General features: G+C 44.3%; 1 protein-coding gene across 1 annotated transcript in view; it reads right to left on the bottom strand.

Moving 5' to 3' along the window:
• Positions 1-19,165, bottom strand: part of gxylt2 (glucoside xylosyltransferase 2) — a 122,589-nt gene extending 103,424 nt beyond the window's left edge. The window contains exon 1 of the mRNA XM_060919255.1: positions 18,823-19,165. Coding sequence (XP_060775238.1) covers positions 18,823-19,091 — 269 coding nt within the window. The 5' untranslated portion in view covers positions 19,092-19,165. The remainder of the gene's footprint in view (positions 1-18,822) is intronic.
• Between the last annotated feature and the right edge of the window lie 1,426 nt (positions 19,166-20,591).

Below are 20,591 nucleotides of genomic sequence, written 5' to 3'. Positions count from 1 at the left end.
AATACCATTATAATGTTTGAAGACTTAGCCATATTTCCTGTGTGTTTTTTTCTTTGTTATACTAAATCTTTGGACGCTAGCGGCTTTGAAAGCAAAACTGGTCAGCCGGGGTTGGTTGTCACACTGTGTTCGGGGTTGGTTGTCACATGTAATGCAATTGCAATAGGTACACTACTGACTGAGACAAACACAGCTACAACAAGCTTTATTTATGTAGTATTCTGCGATCAGAAAGCTTTATAGCTAATTTGTCATGCTTAATATGCAACTCCAGCTCAAAAAATCCCAGAAATATACCCATTTTAATAATAATATTCATTAAAAATATACGCAGTTTGCAGTGTATTTTGTTTTGGTGTTCCCAAAGTTGATATTGTATTACCAATCTGTTATACCTACATGTATTTTGAATACATTTTCTTTAACATTTTTACATAATTCTCAAAAATATGTATGTATTTTCGGTTCCTGTACCGCCCCATTGAAATAACATTGTGACAACCAACCCTATAGGGTGTCACAATCTGTCAAAGTGTGTTTGACAGCCCATATCTTTTGAACACAACGACATAAAGTAGAAATACCACCTTCCAGTCGTACCTGAGACTTGCAGCTTCCTTTGTACATTGAAAGGGACCCTATTGCAGTGAAACCATTTTGTTTACATTAAGACATTAAAGAAAGTTGTTTTACCTAAAATGAATCTGGTTTGAATTTTTCCATGCACACATGCCTCCCCCCAGTCCAGCCTTACTATTGATACAAGAATGTTGTAACAAAGGCAAAAACACTTGGCTGTATTGCTCAAAATTTGCTGTCAAAATGAAGGAAATAGCATTTGAGAGCATTAGAAATTTCAAAATTTTCCGGGGGAGTACCCCCGGAACCCCCTAAAACACTCGTGCCAGCGGCGCTCAACGCGCCGCTACACCTCGCCACATACAGTGACACCTGCAAAAAAGTTAGACTCCCTAAAAAAAAATCCTGCCTAAAAGCCTGGCCTGGACCCAAAAAAGACTCAGAAATGCCTAGTTGTTGTGTTGTCGGGTGTCAGAATCGTAGCAGTGATGGGGTTAAAATGTACAGAATTCCAGCAGGATCTCACCCATTCCAAAAAAATCGCAGATGTCTATGACTACAAACCATCAAACGTGTAGACTGGGATGAAAGCACTATCAAAAATGCGCAGGTTTGCAGCGCCCACTTCATCACAGGTAAGATCAGGCTATTTATTAGGGCTGTAACGATATGCGTATCGAAATCGAAATACGCAGAGCCACGATCCGTATCGCGATACAAGAAGGCAGAATCGCGGTACACCCTTTCAAACTTCTCCTCAGCCCAAAAACAGAGGCGCTTCCAAACTTCAATTTATGAATACTTTACTTTTTATTTAAATTACATTTTAAACTTACTTAAATTACTTTTATTTTTTATATCTATTAGTAAGTCGTTTTTTCGCCGACCTGTGACAATCTTCTGCGAGTCACGCAACGTCCACACTCGCCACTGGCAGAGCATTCGTTTCTTTTAAGCGGTCGCCATTCTGGTTGCGACGCGGGGAGCGAATCTGTAAACAAGCAGCTCATTGGCTGGCTAGGTGTGCCACAAGCCAATCACCATCACTTGACCGGAAAGGCATGCAGTGTTGCCAGATTGGGCAGGTTTAGGTGCTTTTTGGCTGGTTTTGAACATATTTTGGGGTAGAAAACGTTAGCAATATCTGGCAACACTGAAGGCATGTCTGCTTGGGCGGAAGCCTTCTGCGGCAGTTACATTTTGACACGCGAGCAATGTTTCACCATAAAAATTCCATAATTTCCATCTGTTTTCCGCGATCACAGAAAATCATCGGCCCTATGAGAGTGAGACAGTGAGAGAGCCCCCCCCCCAAAAAAAATCTTAACGGATTTACACGATTTGGAAAAATGACTTTTTCAGAACCGAAAAAAACAGAGCTTCCGGCTCAACAGTATTATTCTGAGAAATAAAACAATCTTTGGATATACATTTGTTCATTTTTGCATACATATTACTCATTCTCTGCAGTGGTCTGAATTATTTGTTATTAAATAGTTAATGTAAGTAAGTAAATGTTAATAAGTCAAATTTACTACTTTAAAAAAACATTTTAAAAAAAATCGTGGGCGTATTGAATCGTGGGTCAAAAATCGCGATACGAATCGAATTGTGAGTTGGGTGTATCGTTACAGCCCTACTATTTATTAAATCTTTCTTTTTTATTCTTTCTAGTCTTCGTTTATTGATGTAGCAAAATACTTTGGTAACGTTTGTCTGATTAGCTGGGTCATAGTTACACAATGTAATGAATATTGTTAGCATGTTAACTTGGCTTTGCATGCAATTTTGTTTGTAGGAGAGGTCTCGCTTGACTCAAGCAGTCCAGATTTTGTGCCATCGTTATTTGTGTATGCCGAAAATCACAATTTTAAAGCAAGGATGGAAAGGTAAAATTGTGTGCCCTCGCTCTAAATGCCAACTTACGTTGACTGCTCTAACCTAGCTCCCGCCCCGTTCAGTTTCATTTCTGCTCTCTGCCTCTCGCTTTTTACGCAGCTCTGATTTCTCTTAGCTGCACTCTTTACACTATCATTCCTTTCATGCCATCACCTCCTGCAAACTGCTGTTTAGTGTTGGGATTTGCTGTTGTAGCTAAAGCCACATTGCCATCACATCACTGGCATCATTTGATTAAAACAAAATGAATATGAATGTCCCATTGTTAATCAAGTTGTACATGCCCGCACATAACAATCGTATGCGTCTAAAGACTTGTAGGCACGAAGTTTTTCGTGGGTGTACACTGAAGTCTGGTCAATAAGGTACGAGTATATATCTGGCCATTGTATACCAGGGAACTTACTAACATCATCCGTCCACTCTTTAATTAAATACGGATCCGGTAGGCGATGTCCACTTGTTAGAGTTAACTTATTTATGTAGCATTCTCGATCTTGTAGCGACAATTGTTTAGCATAATCTGACAGCTCATAATGCCGGTCTATGGGCAGCGCCATTGTTTCTGGGTCCAGGCTGCGCACGCACCCTGGCAACGGTCGGTTTGTTTACAAACATGCGAAGGGGTCTATAGGATAGTAATAATGCGGAAATGAAATATGCGCATGCGTGAAAACGTACTTCCTTTTCCCGGCTGTCATGGCATCACCGAGCGCCGGGAAAACAACGTGGATGAAGACACCAGTGTTGCCAGATACTGCTGACGGTTTCCAGCCCAAAATACAGGGCTGTGAAATAGAAATGACAAAATCCGAGGAAACGATTTTAGCAGGGGGTCTGGGGGGAGCAGCCCCCCAGGAGCCGTGGGCCTGGGGGCCGCAGGGCCCCAGAAGCTGAACAGATTTTGTGTATATTGATAGATTTGAAGCATCTCCTGAAAGCAAATATTTTCTCAACCATGCCATTTAATTTGAACTGTTTATTATTCATCTCATTATCTGTAGCCGCTTTATCCTGTTCTACAGGGTCGCAGGCGAGCTGGAGCCTATCCCAGCTGACTACGGGCGAAAGGCGGGGTACACCCTGGACAAGTCGCCAGGTCATCACAGGGCTGACACATAGACACAGACAACCATTCACACTCACATTCACACCTACGCTCAATTTAGAGTCACCAGTTAACCTAACCTGCATGTCTTTGGACTGTGGGGGAAACCGGAGCACCCGGAGGAAACCCACGCGGACACGGGGAGAACATGCAAACTCCGCACAGAAAGGCCCTCGCCGGCCACAGGGCTCGAACCCGGACCTTCTTGCTGTGAGGCGACAGCGCTAACCACTACACCACCGTGCCGCCCCCTGTTTATTATTATTATAAATTGAATATATAAATGTGAACAAGATGGTCTACCTGGTAATCTATAGTTCGACAGCTTCAATTTCACCAATTCCGCATGTTTTTTTCCTTTAACATGGTCAACCAAACGCGTTCTTCCACCAGAACCGTACTTCACATCCTGATGGCACAAGATGCGGGAAGCTGTCCCTGGTTCTTTTATCTTCCGTATGTGCTCATTCACTACCGACTTTAAACTCCAGCCATCGTCAATTCCATGGATTTTTGATGCCATTTTCCTTGTCAAATGTTTTTGACATCATCGGTCTCACCGTCCTCCCTCTGAACGATGTCCCTCCGTGACACAGACAAACCGTGAAATTCTCCTTTTCAAAACCGTTGATATCAAAAGCGTGTTTAAAGAGCACAAGATTCGCACCGTGGTTTGTAAGCATGGCACAAATGCCGTAAACCGGTCTGTCATTGTCGCAAAAGAAACCTCCCCCCCCATTTTTATTGCAAAATTAGATGATTTACTAAAATGATATTTTTGGCGACCAAATTCGTGGAATTCCGCGGATTTTTCACAGCCCTGAAAATATGTTCAAATCCGCCAAAATGCACTTAAAACCGCCCAATCTGGCAACACTGGAAGACACGCAGTTCTGTTGTTGTTGATATTCGCCATTTTGGAAGCGCAAAATACCAGGATGCAAGTTATGCAATGCCCATATGTAATCAACTCTCCTCACGCGTAGCGAGTCTAACCCTGTAGCGTTCAGACGTCCCATTTTATATCGGTGCTGCCCCGCAAACTAGCATTTACTCCGGAGTAAATTTCTTAAACCACCTCCCGAGCAGGGTTAGATTTGCACCGGTTTAAGCAGCTTTCAGGGGCTACACCGGGATAACTTTGTACCGTGTGAACGCTCTACCGGGGCAGCCCCGGTGCTACACCGGAGTAAAAGTTGCCGTGTGAACACCCCTAGAAAGAGCACGCGGTGGAATGACATAAGAGCCATCACAACACACTTGTGCAAAGACATGGTCCCTTTCCAAACGGTGGAGCGCAGCACATGGTTAAAATTGTATTTAATTGTATTTAGAATTGTATTTTTGTGTTCTTTAAGATGTGGAAAATTTGTCTGGGAACTTTTGCACTATTTTGGATTAGAGAAGAAAACCTTATTGTTGGCAGCCAAAGTTCAGTGTTTGTGTTTTGCAGCTTGATTGTAATTTGAAATATGAAACCAAATGTTCAGTGACAGTTTTTGCACAAGAGAACAAAAGCCTGTTCTGTCTGTGCACTTGAAGTAGTGTTATTAGAATATCTATTTATTTTTTTGTGTTCTTTAAGATGTGGAAAATGTAATGTTTGGTGTCTTTTGCACTATTTTGTACGGAAGCCGCGAGAGGCCCTTCATATAATCCTTTTTTTTTTTTATTCACCTTGTTATCCAGAGATAACGACATAATTAATTCAGGATCTCGAGAAAACAACACAACTAATTCGAGATCTCGAGAAAACAAAACCGTTATTCCGAGATCTCGAGTAAACAGCTGAGAAATGGTTCATTCAGGTGCGCCAAGAGACTTGTGATATGCTGACTTTGGGGCTGTTTCTCATTCTGTATAGATGCAACTTTGATCATTAGAATGTCTGGAATAATCGATCACCTAATAAGGCAATATTTTGATCAGGGGTTGACACAGGGAGAGATTGCATTAAGTCTTTTAATAAGGGATAATTTCAAAATTAGTCCGCGGCACCTCCACAGAACTCTGACCCACAGCGGGGCAGCTCTGCTAGAAATCTCAGCTGTTTTCTCGAGATCATGAAATAATTGTTTTGTTTTCTCGAGATCCTGAATTAATTATGTCGTTATCTCAGGATAATAAGGTGAATAAAAAAATTAAAAAAAGATTATATGAAGGGCCTCTCGCGGCTTCCGTAATTCTGGATTACAGAACCTTTTCACTGTTTTTGCCATTTGCCTGATAGAAAACCTCCCGGGGCGGCACGGTGGTGTAGTGGTTAGCGCTGTTGCCTCACAGCAAGAAGGGCCGGGTTCGAGCCCTGTGGCCGGCGAGGGTCTTTCTGTGCGGAGTTTGCATGTTCTCCCCGTGTCCGCGTAGGTTTCCTCCGGGTGCTCCAGTTTCCTAGCCTGGCAAGCCAGACTAAATGTGAATATTTAGTCTGGCCTCGATCCGTAGACATTTCCGAAGCGGGTAGGAGGAACAACCCGCTGTCTTTCAAACTGTCTCTGTGCGTATCGGCCAACGCTCTGACCAATCAGCGCAACAGTGACTGTGACGTAGTCAGAGCGACAGAAAGCAGTGGGGGAGGCCTTGAAATTAAATAATTTTTCAAAATGCGTATTAATTAATAAACAGGTTCTAGATATGAAGAAGTTTGGAGATAATGACCACAAGTTTGGAGTCTGTACCACACACATTTTTTTCCCCAAGTGTTTTTCAAGGGTTTGCTTAAACTGTTTTTGAGAGTTTTTATTTAGTGGTGTTTGGTGAAATAATTTCCCTTAAATTTAAAATAACGGGAAAATAAGAAACAATCAAAAAGTAATGTTTCAAAGCTGTTTATTAATTCTTCGTACTGCACAAACTAGCCCATCCTTTTGGCTACGAGCGGAGCCAGCTGGTAGATCAGACTTTTGCCATAGCCGGTCGGCAAAACAGCGAAAACGTCCTTCTTGAAAAGGAATGAGCGGAGAGCCTCTTCCTGCTCATGTTTCAACGAAAACTCCAAGTCTAATTCTTCTAAAACTGATTCCAAAGCGGAGTCAAACACGTGCTGTTCACTAGCCGTAGCCATCTTTCCTGCTGCGCTTTCTCCAGCGTCGCGCAGCTTTGTCGTCACTCCTGCAAAAGCCCGCCCAAAGAATCCAAACAAAAACCTTGCGTTGTGATTGGCGGGCACGATTTGATGCCCGGGGTGTTTTTGTTTATATGGTGTGAGGCTAGATCCATTCGCTAGGCAAAAATATTTTTGGCCACTAGGCGGTTGGGTCTAGTTTACTAGGCTACCGGTTTCCCCCACAGCCCAAAGACATGCAGGTTAGGTTAACTGGTGACTCTAAATTGACCGTAGGTGTGAATGTGAGTGTGAATGGTTGTCCGTATCTATGTGTCAGCCCTGTGACGACCTGGCGACTTGTCCAGGGTGTACCCCGCCTTTCGCCCGTAGTCAGCTGGGATAGGCTCCAGCTTGCCTGCGACCCTGTAGAACAGGATAAAGCGGCTAGAGATGATGAGATGAGAAAACCTCCCTTACTTGAAGTACTGTTTACAATATCCACTTTATTTTTGTACTTCTGAGGCGCTATCCTTACTTCTGCTGTTCTTCTGCACGATAAATGCTCAAAAAATTACATTATATCTTTGCTTTTTTGTTGTTTAAATCAATTTAGCTTTGCTAAGGGACTACAAAACCCATACAGAAACACTTCCATTATAAGTTCGACACTGCGACATTTATACCGCGATATATACCGTTACCTTGAAGAGATTCAATTTATACCGTGATATGAATTTTGGGTCATACCGCCCAGCCCTAGTATGAATACAGCTCTGATCGCTATTTTGTCGCTGCTGTAGCAAGTTCTGAGTGTTTGAAATACGCTCTGTAATATATCAGTCCATATGTCAAAGCAATGGCCGTAAACGAGATTCGCTGAGACCTGTGCGAGACGTCGTAGGATGGAAGTAAAATGTACAGCGCAAATCAAAGTCACCGACATCTGCCAACGTCGTCAAAAGACGCGCGAGCCCTCTTTCGAATGCTGACGTAATCAAGCTGGAAGTTTTCCCCGTGTCCGAAATCGCTCCCGACTCACTATATAGCGTGGACGCCGTTTTGTAGCGCTGTCCGAAACCTTAGTGAGGATTATGTAGGAAATGCGCTCAGTATGACAAAAATACACGCATGTATTTATTATTTTGAAAACCCACCAGCCGCCTGATCTGGCACGTTTTAATTGTGCGACAGTAATGACGTAAATACCAGCGCGACGGACTCGTCCTTATCCTGCCGTCTTTCCAACTCTTCTCTACTCCACGTTGGTTCGAAGTCGTATGGAATAATCTCCACGTCACGCACACGAGGGAGGCGGATGTATGTGCAGAAGTATACAGTTTAATAAAGTGCAGAATATATATACAGAGACAATATATACACAGGCAAACAATCCAAAATGGCAGGCGAGATCAAAAACGAGAATACAGGCAAAAGGGTCGGTCGAGGCGCAAACAGGACATCAAAGGCTAAGCGAGGACAAGAACGAGAAACAGGAAATCAAGACAACGGGTAGAAAGGCTCGGTAATGCGTACATGCGTATCGTAATACTTCGCGATGCAAATGCATCAGCACAGTCCTTAAAGCGTATACGCAGAACCATGGCCTCACTTTTTGTTTATACAGTTGAACTCAAAATTATTAGCCCCCCTTGTGGAATTGAACATAATTCTTGATTTCTCCATGAAAATGACCATTGACAACAAATGTTTTTATTCTTGAAATAAATGCACTATGAAGACATTGTCCAACAAGTTTCATTACGATATCTTATTATCACACTGAGTTTCAACCAAAAACAGCAAAAGTGAGATGTTCAAAATTATTAGCCCCCTGACCATTAGTAGTCAATTGTGTACCCTTTTTGACCCACAACTGACAACAACCTCTTGGAATAGTTTTTCACTAGGTTGGCACAGGTCTCCTGAGGAATTTTGGCCCATTCCTCCATTGCAAACTGTTCCAACTGGCCCAAATCGGATGGTTTTCGTGCATGGACGTTCTTTTTCAGCACTTGCCACAGGTTTTCTATTGGATTGAGATCTGGGCTCTGTGCAGGCCACTGTATGACGTTGGTCTTGGTATCCTTGAAGTATTGCTGGACTATTTTAGATGTATGCTTTGGGTCGTTATCTTGCTGGAAGACCCAACGACGACCTAAGCGCAAAGTGAGAGCAGACTTCTGCATGTTTTCCTTCAGTATTTTTAGGTAATCTTCCTTTTTCATGGTGCCATGCACCCGAACCAGACTGCCTGTACCTGAGGCTGCAAAACAGCCCCACAGCATGATGCTGCCACCACCATGTTTAACTGTGGGAACTGTGTTCACAGGGTTGAAGGCCTCTCCCTTTCTTCGCCATACATAGGCAATGTCCATATGCCCAAACAGCTCCAATTTCGTCTCATCTGACCAAAGCACAGACTTCCAAAACTCATCTTTCTTCTTCAAGTACTCACGGGCAAACTTTAGTCGGGCTTTGATGTGACGATGTTTTAGTAAGGGGGTTCTTCTGGGACGATAGCCCCGAAGCCCATTCCGATGAAGAGCCCTCACAACAGTGTGCCTTGACACACAAACTCCAGAAGAGGCCAGGTCAGCAACAATTTCCTTTGCAGATGTACGGGGCTCTTTACGGACATCTCTGACAATTTTTCTTTCCAGAGTTCTTGAGATCTTACACTTGCGTCCACGACCAGGTTTGTTCTTGACCGAATTTGTCTCCTTGTACTTGGCAATGATGCACCGAACTGCAGTTCTGGAGACTGTAAACCTCTTCGAAATGGCAGTGTAGCCTTGGCCCTTGTCATGAGCCTCCACAATCTTTTGTCGGAGTTCAAGACTTATTTCTTTAGTCTTCGGCATTGTGACAAATAGTAATCCTCCTCATTCATTCAAATGCCCTGTTCCTTGGAGTCCTTTTAAACTGTTGAATGGAGCCAATTGACTACAGGTGTTGCTAGGAAGCCAATTGATTGCACAGGTGTTGTTTAAAAGCTGATTGGTTAATTAACTGTGTTTTAAAAGCAAGAATCCACATGGGGGCTAATATTTTTGACCAACTCATTTTTACCATATTTCATATAAAGACAGCCTAAAACTAATTTCATATTCCAAAATGCACCACAAACATCTGAATAGTACTGGTGATTGTTTGTGTATATCAATTTTTATCAATGCTTTAAACATTTGGAGGATATTTGGGAAAATGTTCCAAAATTTAAGGGGGGCTAATAATTTTGAGTTCAACTGTAAATGCCTCGAGACCTCAAGAATGGCACGGGAATAGTTTTAAGCGTTAACGATAAATCTAATACAGTAATTTTTAAGATTAAAGTGATTTATATAGGTAGTGGTCTGAGTGAATGACCTTGACATCCCTGACGTCACAGCAGGAAGGCTATCGGTCTCATCGCCATTTCCGCTATACTAAAACACAGAGCTGACTGCAACTCCGATCCTCCATTTAGAGCTAATTTATCGCCATGCCACGTAGATGTGTTGCTGGTCGGTGCAACAGCATGACAGAAGGTGGATTTACGTTGCATTCATGGCCCAAGAATGTTCAAACTGCAAAGATTTGGACGCATTTTGCGAGAAGTTCACAGACACATTGGGCGCCTACGAAGTGGTCTCTCCTCTGCTCTGCACATTTTACTGAAGACTCGTACGAAACCTCTGATCTGTTGAGGAGCGTTGGCTATAAGCCTGTACTGAAAGAGGGTGCAGTACCAACAATTAAAGGAAAAGAAAACTACAAGAAAAGGAAAGTGAGTTCAGTTGCACCAGTTCTCCCGGAGTGAGCTGAGGGTTGTTGGTAAAACCCGGGACGGGACATGTCGCTCAGGCAGTGACCTCCCCACAGTTGTTGCTAAAACTGGTGACGTCGGGGGCGTCGTGGCTCAGGTGGATAAGGCACCATACCATGAATCCGGGGACCCGGGTTCGATTCCGACCCGAGGTCATTTCCCGATCCCTCCCTGTCCCTCTCTCCCGCTCATTTCCTGTCTCTACACTGTCCTATCCAATAAAGGTGAAAAAAGCCCAAAAAATATCTTTAAAAAAAAAAAACTGGTGACGTCCCGTTCTGTCCCGGGTTTTAGTAATTGCCTGAGCCGAGCAGTAATGGCGGAGTACTCAGTATGAAGAAAACAGTGAATGAGTGTAGCAGCCGTCTGATTTCTAAACTGGATATTGCTGCCATCTCGCCCTTACGTGGAAGAAGCGAATGAACGGAGAACCGAACAAACAACTGAAAGTCAGATTGTTTCAAAACCAATCGGCCACAAGGTCGGCCTTCAAGAAGCGAGAACGCAGATGGGTAAGCGCCGACTCTCATTTGGATATTAAAAAACAAACAAACAAACAAACTAGATAGAACTTGACGCCAACGGCAGCGACGGGGATGCCTCCGCCTGGTAGACTACATGCCTTATTAAGCTGTGATTTGGGGATGGACATTTGACCTCACAGTAATCTTGACCTGGCGAAATTACTTGCATCAGCCTTGGAGATATTGTGTTCACAAGGTTTTAGGACAGACATTTGACCTCACAGTGACCTTGACCCTAGACCTTTTAATCTCAAAATCTAATCAGTTCATGTTTGTCCCAAAGCGCACAAATGGTGAAAGTTTGGTGAAATTACTTTCATTAGCCTTTGAGATATCGCGTTCACAAGGTTTCGGGACGGACGGACGGACGCACGCATGGACAGACAACCCGAAAACATAATGCCTCCTGCAGCTTACGGTGGCGGAGGCATTTAAAAAAAAAAAAACCATGTTGTTTCCCTGCGTTAAGATTAATGCATGTAACTTGTATTGTGTGTTTAAGTTAGCGGTATAAGATGATTTAATTTGCTTCAGAATGTGATTGTCTCAGTTCATCTGATTATTTAATTAGCCTTTTACGCTTTATCAGTGAAAATGCATGCATGTACATGTATGCTGCATAAGTTAGAACACCCATCCTGTTTTAATGAGAGTAAACCCACAATCACTGAAGTCAAATCAGTCTTAGTTGAGCAAGTCGGTAACGCTATTTCTTACTTTCACCGTAAATTTTTATTTATATGACTTTGGTCTATAGCTGTAAAAGGCCTCGGCCTTAAAACCGGTTACCGCTGTGACGTCACACACTCAGGGCTGGCTGACTCAGTGGGGCAGCTCGAATCCCAACTTTGCGGTCGATTTTAACTCTCAAAAATATATATTTTATTCCCATTTATGCAGCATACAAGAGTCAAGGATGGAGATACTATCCACTCAGAAATGTATTTAAAAATAAAAGGTTCTGCATATCGCCTTTAAATAGGCAAACACACAGTTCCTCAATTGAGCTCAGGTGCGCCTTGTTCACGGCGCGCGTGATAGAGTCCACTCGGCGTGCCTTCAAGTGCACGCGCCACAGTGCGCAGGACTGACACTCCATCACTGATGAAGCTGGCAAATCTCGAAATGAATCTAAATCGGAATGATATGGCGATCTGGCGGCTGTGTTTTCAAAATGGTGGCGCCGACACGTCACGTTTGAAGTCTCGCACAAGTCTTGTGAAGATCGCACGGATAAGTGACGCCTGCCATGGACCAAACGAACTACATTCAACATGGCTACAAACCCAAAAGACTGATAAGTGTAATATAATAATAATAATAATAATAATAATAATAATAATAATCCAATACGAGTCACGATAGAAGGTTAAGAAAACCGCTTAGTTTGGAACCGGGTTTTCTGTTTCCACTGACAAAGAACTGGCTCTGGGGCCAGAAAAACCGGTTCCAGGCTAGCACCAACTCTCTGCTGGGCCAGAGGAAAGAACCGCTTACGTCAGCGGGGAGGCGGAGTTGTTAAGACCAACAACAATAACAAGACCTTGAAAGATCTATTATTATAATTATAATTCGTGTTAGCGCAACTCCGTTTTTACATGCTAACTAACGGTGTCCAAGTTAACAAGCTCTGTGTTGATGTTAGCCGTGGACAAGGCTGTAGCAGCTTGGCAGGAAAATCCATGAAACGTCATTTGACTAACCAGACTGCGTAGCTATTGCAACGTTATTGCTAGCTCTAAAAGCACAGACAACTTCGTTGCAAGCTTTCTCTTGGGATAAAAGATTTATATACTTCAATATGCTTCCGCAGATTGGACGGCGAGTTTTTGTAGGCTGTGATGTGCACCGTTTTAGGCAAACAAAGCAAAACGTTTAAAACGAAACGAATCTTTAATCCTTTCAGAAAACTGAAACATGGGTTCTAGGTAAAGCTATGAGTGTGCGCATTCTCCAAAAGAACCGCCTCCTTCCATTCTGCCATCAATAGGCCATTTGCAGGAATTGGTCACGTGCCAATTTTCCCCATAGCAGCAAGCCCGTGGTGGGCAAGCTAACCTGACATTCCTTGACAGCCATAAGAGTTTGACTGGCGATGGGAAGCAATCCATTTCTAGAACAGCTGTTTTACCTTTTCAGCTGTCTTTTTTGACCCGAATGTGTGTGTGTGTGTACTTGGAAAAAAAGTGTGTGGTTTTAACTTCTGTCCTAAGTTAAAGCGAATCATTGGCTGTAAGAGAGAGTTTTTTGGACTCAAGTTGGTCGCCGCCGAAAGAAATTCACGTGCGAAATGGAGGATTTCTCAAGTATGTTTATAACTTATAATTTTTCCTTTCCTACCTTTATCATTCATTTACTGTAGTTTGCACCCTGTCCAGGTTTTTCTGACCATGAGATCCTGCACTTTCGGCAGCGACCAACTTGAGTCCAAAAAACTCTCTTTTACGGCCAATGATCCGCTTTAACTTACAACAGAAATTAAAACCACAAACTTTTTCCAAGCATGCACGAAAATTTGGGTCAAAAAAGATGGTAGAAAAAGGTAAAACAGCTGTTCTAGAAATGGATTGCTTCCCATCGCCAGTCAAACTCTTATGGCTGTCAAGGAATGTCAGGTTAGCTGGCCCACCATGGGCTTGCTGCTATGGGGAAAATTGGCACGTGACCAATTCCTGCAAATGGCCTATAGATAGTTTTCACTGACGTCACGGCATTCCGGGGAACGCCCTCCAGCCGCCATATTGTGGGGCAAACAAAGGACCATCGCTATTACCGGCTACGTTATCTCGGACGAATTTATAAAGTTATGTAGTCAGTTTTCTAAAATAAAGATCAATGTCGGCAAAATCAAGCAAACAGAAATATATAGATACATTAGGCCAAAAAAAAAAAAAAAGTGTGTTTCCGGTTACGTAGATTTCAAAACTAGGGTCGGTAGGCAGGCATTTTTTTTTTCAAGATGGCTGCCATAACCTATATTTAGACAAGAATAATTTCACAAAATATAATGAATTTCTTTGCAGGTCACCTGAGTTACCACCTTCTGATGAATCTGATGCAGCATGAGACACCTTTTAACATGAATTTTTCTGTAAATATAACAGCTCAATACACCATGAGAGAGAGAGAGCAGCCCCGCCCCTCTCTGCTCCCTGAGTGCAGCTCGTCGCCTTGGTAACGGTGCAGGAAAAAGACACAATATAACAAGCAAAGAGCGCTTTTTCTCAGAGTTCCCTCTCCTTGAACAACGCTGATTTACACGGAAACAGAAGGAGCTATTCACAAAATTCTTTCACATTGAGTGCTACAAGGCTCCCATGAACACATTAATGTAATTTTTTTCTCCCTAGTGTAAAAAACGTGGACACTAGAGCAAGTTAAAAACAAGTGACTTTTCTGATTTTGCAGTAAAAGCGCTGCCACGTTTATAATGTGAGTCTATGGGAGAGCGCGGCTGTCCTCTCCTTACTTTCAGGCTTCTCATTCAAAAACTGTAAATCCTATCGCTCAGGGAGACACATTGTGTGAATCAGGACAAGTGTTACTACAACGTTTGAGAAAATTGTGTGTGTAGAGTGAAAATTGTGGCTGAGAAAACAGTTTAAATGAGAAAGAGCTTTTTTTTTCAAGCTGCCTCCACTCTAAACTCCTGAGCTGCACTGGTGTGTAACGCAATAGACACCCATTATAAAGACTGAATTTGTCCAGATGTGCTCATGGTGTTTGATCTGTGACTGATCAAAAAGTATAGAACCTAGCAAAAAAGTTGAATGCCAGATCCACACAGGAGAATTTTGTCTCCGTTTTAAAGTTTGAATCATGTCTCTAGGTGAAAGACAAAATAAGCGTTATCGCTGCTTCTGTTCCCTCCGACGGCCCCGACACACTACTGCCTCCGCCGAGTGCGCGCGCACACCGCATGTCGGGGCCGCAGATGAGTTACTCTCCCTTGATCAATGAAGTTGGCAGGGAATTTGTGGTTATTATCGGTACAAACAGCGTGAATCACAACTTAAATGAGTGTGGTTCAGTTTGACATTGTCAGTCCGTTAGATAAACATTTAAATTTATTAAAATCGAAAATTAATATTTAGAGCCTGTGGGCTACAAAAATAATAGTCATTAAAGTAGCCGGCTGGACTTAATTGTGTAGTCGGCTGTATGGCCGGCAGCCGGCGCTTGTGGAAAGCCCTGACTTTCCCAGTGAGTGACAAAAACTTCCGGTTCACGCGGTTGGGTTATATGTAAAAGTCGCGACTGGGAAAAAAATGAAAAAAAGTTTAGGGTCGGGCGGTACGGATTAGGGTCGGTCGGGTAACCGGAAACACACACTTTTTTTTTTGGCCTTAGACGACATCTCACGACAACGGTATGCAGCCAAACTGGCCTTGATTGGGGGAAATTGACCCCTACGAAGTGGACAAAGATGCATTTTCAAGTGACTATGCAGGGCTGCCATCCATATCGTACCCTGATATTGTGAACTATTTCGTGAATAGTAAAAGTGCCTACACACTTGACGACCTCAAAGCATACACGTCGCTGGAGTCATACAATTATTTTGTCTGTGGCTGGGTCCGTGAAGTCCACCATATAAAAACAAGTGACAGTCGTGTCCTAATTACAACCAAGGTATGTAAACACTGGAATTTTAGAGCTCTCAACACTGCATATAAATATGTGTGTATAATATTGAGTTGATTTAAGACTTATGAATACTGTGCAATATTACCTTGCATCGGAAAGCTGCGCACATTTGCGCGAAGCTGCGCAAATGTGCGCAGCTTTCCGATTCACTTTTTTTTTTCTCATCCTTATACTTCCTGTTTCATGGACTGTAACGGATTTGCTTATTTAGTAATTTTAATACAGAATTTACTTTGAAATTATAATCAGACACTCCAACGCCACCCCTAAAAAAAAAAAATCGGATCTGCGCAATTCAGCCGTGAAAAAGGCGGCATCCGCCAAAAGGCGCGCTGTTTGCATCCCAAACACAAATCAAATCATACAGAATAGACCTAAAATGGTTTTCAAAAATGACCCTTGCATGAGCGAAGTGACAAGTTTCAAATAGAAACGTGACAAATGAGCGATATTAAGTGTACATTACAATGTAAACGTACACTCAGCGGTTCCAGTTAGGCATTCTCCAGAGATTGTTCACATGATGTTTTGGTTTCCAAAAACAAACTTAAACACAATTGATTGTTTATTTAAACAACTTACCACTTATAAAATGATCGGAGCAGACTTTGCTGTGTTTGGAAGGCTGATAATCCTTGCGGTTGATTCTCGCAAGCCATAGATTTCTCCTTTGTATGCTGAGTTTCTTTGTTTGCTCGCCTTCGTGCTCCCGTACAGTGGGAATTCCATAAAAGCTCCGCCTGACTTCATCATCTGACCTATTACGACAGCCGTGAATACAACAGGTGTGCACCATTGCTAGCTTTAAATAGCCTGCTTGGGTTCTTTTCAAGACTTTGTACTCGCGCGTTACAATGTGTGCTCAGTCACCCGTACGGTAAGCTTGACCCGCAAGATGGCCGCCACTAGGGAATCCCCGACTCTGTGACATCATGTGAAAACTATCTATAGGTCATTTGCAGGAATCGGTCACGTGCCAATTTTCCCCATAGCAGCAAGCCCGTGGTGGGCCAGCTAACCTGACATTCCTTGACAGCCGTAAGAGTTTGACTGGCGATGGGAAGCAATCCATTTCTAGAACAGCTGTTTTGACCTTTTCAACTGTCTTTTTTGACATGAATTTGTGTGTGTACTTGGAAAACAAGTGTGGTTTTAACTTCTGTCGTAAGTTAAAGCGAATCATTGGCTGTAAGAGAGAGTTTTTTGGACTCAAATTGGTCGCCACCGAAATAAATTCACATGCGAAATGGCGGATTTCTCAGGTATGTTTATAACTTATTATAATTTCTCCTTTCCTACTTTTATCATTCGTTTACTGTAGTTTGCACCCTGTCCAGGTTTTTCTGACCATGAGATCCTGCACTTTCGGTGGCGACCAACTTGAGTCCAAAAAACTCTCTTTTACGGCCAATGATCCGCTTTAACTTACAACAGAAGTTAAAACCACAAACTTTTTCCAAGCATGCACGAAAATTCGGGTCAAAATAGATGGTAGAAAAAGGTAAAACAGCTGTTCTAGAAATGGATTGCTTCCCATCGCCAGTCAAACTCTTACGGCTGTCAAGGAGTGTCAGGTTAGCTGGCCCACCACGGGCTTGCTGCGATGGGGAAAATTGGCACGTGACCAATTCCTGCAAATGGCCTCTTGATGGCAGAATGGAAGGAGGCGGTTCTTTTGGAGAATGCGCGCACACATGGCTTTACCTAGAACCCATGTTTCAGTTTTCTGAAAGGATTAAAGACTTGTTTCATTTTAAACGTTTGCTTTGTTTGCCTAAAACGGTGCACATCACAGCCTACAAAAACTACAAAAGCTGCATCATAGTAACGAGGACCTTGATGGGAATGTAGTGGAGTGAAAAGTACGATATTTGTCTTTCAAATGGAAGAAAGCATAATTTTATTCATCACACTTGTGAAACTGGCGGCACGGTGGTGTAGTGGTTAGCGCTGTCGCCTCACAGCAAGAAGGTCTGGGTTCGAGCCCCGTGGCCGGCGAGGGCCTTTCTGTGCGGAGTTTGCATGTTCTCCCCGTGTCCGCGTGGGTTTCCTCCGGGTGCTCCGGTTTCCCCCACAGTCCAAAGACATGCAGGTTAGGTTAACTGGTGACTCTAAATTGACCGTAGGTGTGAATGTGAGTGTGAATGGTTGTCTGTGTCTATGTGTCAGCCCTGTGATGACCTGGCGACTTGTCCAGGGTGTACCCCGCCTTTCGCCCATAGTCAGCTGGGATAGGCTCCAGCTTGCCTGCGACCCTGTAGGAGGATAAAGCGGCTGGAGATGATGAGATGAGATGAGATGACACTTGTGAAACTCGTCTCTGCATTTCACCCATCTGAAGCAGCGAGCGAACACACACACACACACACACACACACACACGCAGCAGTGGGCAGCCATGCTAACAGCAACCGGGGAGCAGTTGGGAGTATAAACCTAACCACATGTCTTTGGACTGTAGGGGAAACCGGAGCACCCAGAGGAAACCCATACAGACACGACAAGAACATGCTAACTCCACACAGAAAGGCCCTCGCTGGCCTCGAACCCAGATCCTTCTTGCTGTAGTGAAGTTAAGTCAGAAGTTTCCATCCATCTCATTATCTGTAGCCGCTTTATCCTGTTCTACAGGGTCGCAGGCAAGCTGGAGCCTATCCCAGCTGACTACGGGCGAAAGGCGGGGTACACCCTGGACAAGTCGCCAGGTCATCACAGGGCTGACACATAGACACAGACAACCATTCACACTCACATTCACACCTACGCTCAATTTAGAGTCACCAGTTAACCTTCGGACTGTCGTGGAAACCCACCCAGACCCTTCTTGCTGGAGTGAAGCCAGAAGTTTCCAAAAAAAAAAATTAATACTCAAGTAAAAGTACCGACACTGAAAAAGTGTCCTACAGTACAGTACAGTACTTCATTCCTGTGCACCTCTGGTGCAGACCGGTGATACTGCTGATCTCAGAAATGCCCTTGAAATCACAGCTGGATTCTCTGGAACAGCTGCTTTCAAGCAAAGAGGGGACTGATGAAGACTGGAATGAGAGATAAATATCTTAGGAGGGCGAGGAGGACCTGAAAAGGTTCACAAGAAGGATGGAAGGATGGATGGATGATGCGTGCGCATGCCTCTGCCCTGTGTGTGTGTGTGTGTGTGCGCTCTCCAGCTCAGTAACTCCTCCAGCAGGGTGAATAATGATGGAGGAATGTCCTACCTCAGCTTGGCGCTGCCATTGCCTCCTCTGTAAGCTTCTTTCCGACTCGGACGGATGTCTTTAGGAAGCTCGGGAGCTTTTCCGACTTGAACCGAAACTCTGTTTGTGAGTGCGGGAGGCGCGGCGGCGGCGGCGGCGGGTTTGTGGTCGCCCTCGGGCTGCCCGAGCGGCGGCGGCTCCTCGTCCGCGGTGTTCCCCCCGAAAAAGTAGAGAAGCAGGAAAAGTCCGAGGCAGAGCCCGAGCGCCGCGACCCTGCAGCGGATCCTCATGGCGGGGCAGCCGGCGGCGCGCTCAGCTCAGCACTCCGAGCGGCTCGTGCAGCACCGCCACGCTCCCTGCGCGCGCATCCCCAACAAGTCTCGAGCTCAGCTTGGCGCGCGCACACCATCCACGAACTCACTCTTCTGAAAGAGGCGGGGCATCACGCCTGGCTCTTTTTTCTTTTTCTATTTTTTACCGTAATGCACCAAAAAATCTGAAATACACTCATATCCTTTACGGAAGAGCGATAGTTCCACTCAGGGGCGCCGCTAGAAATCTTGGGCCCTATGAAAGATTACAATTTAGCCCCCCCCCGGTAAAATTTTCAAGCTCAAACAACTGAATTTGAAGTCTGTTTTTGGCTGGCACTTCTACTTTACTACGCGTGTGATCAGCTACCTAGCAAGTTGGTGTACGGTGGTGTAGTGGTTAGCGCTGTCGCCTCACAGCAAGAAGGTCCGGGTTCGAGCCCCGGGGCCGGCGAGGGCCTTTCTGTGTGGAGTTTGCATGTTCTCCCCGTGTCCGCGTGGGTTTCCTCCGGGTGCTCCGGTTTCCCCACAGTCCAAAGACATGCAGGTTAGGTTAACTGGTGACTCTAAATTGACCGTAGGTGTGAATGTGAGTGTGAATGGTTGTCTGTGTCTATGTGTCAGCCCTGTGATGACCTGGCGACTTGTCCAGGGTGTACCCCGCCTTTCGCCCGTAGTCAGCTGGGATAGGCTCCAGCTTGCCTGCGACCCTGTAGAACAGGATAAAGCGGCTAGAGATAATGAGATGAGATGAGAATGAGATGAGACTGTTGCCTGGGCGGCACGGTGGTGTAGTGGTTAGCGCTGTCGCCTCACAGCAAGAAGGTCCTGGGTTCGAGCCCCGTGGCCGGCGAGGGCCTTTCTGTGCAGAGTTTGCATGTTCTCCCCGTGTCCGCATGGGTTTCCTCCAGGTGCTCCGGTTTCCCCCACAGTCCAAAGACATGCAGGTTAGGTTAACTGGTGACTCTAAATTGGCCGTGAGTGTGAATGGTTGTCTGTGTGTCGGCCCTGTGGTGACCTGGCGGCTTGTCCGGGATGTACCCCGCCTTTCGCCCGTAGTCAGCTGGGATAGGCTCCAGCTTGCCTGCGACCCTGTAGAACAGGATAAAGCGGCTAGAGATAATGAGATGAGATGAGACTGTTGCCTTAAAGTGAACATTCCATGATATATATGGAAGATATACAGTGGGGCAAAAAAGTATTTAGTCAGCAACCAATTGTGCAAGTTCTCCCACTTAAAAAGATGAGAGAGGCCTGTAATTTTCATCATAGGTACACTTCAACTATGAGAGACAGAATGGGGGGAAAGAATCCAGGAAATCACATTGTAGGATTTTTAATGAATTAATTGGTAAATTCCTCGGTAAAATAAGTATTTGGTCACCTACAAACAAGCAAGATTTCTGGCTCTCACAGACCTGTAACTTCTTCTTTAAGAGGCTCCTCTGTCCTCCACTCGTTACCTGTATTAATGGCACC

The sequence above is a fragment of the Neoarius graeffei genome, chromosome 4 (genome assembly GCF_027579695.1).
Source record: "Neoarius graeffei isolate fNeoGra1 chromosome 4, fNeoGra1.pri, whole genome shotgun sequence".
NCBI lineage: Eukaryota > Metazoa > Chordata > Actinopteri > Siluriformes > Ariidae > Neoarius > Neoarius graeffei.
The sequence above is the reverse complement of the archived record's forward strand: the minus strand, read 5'-3'. Positions and strand labels throughout refer to the sequence as shown.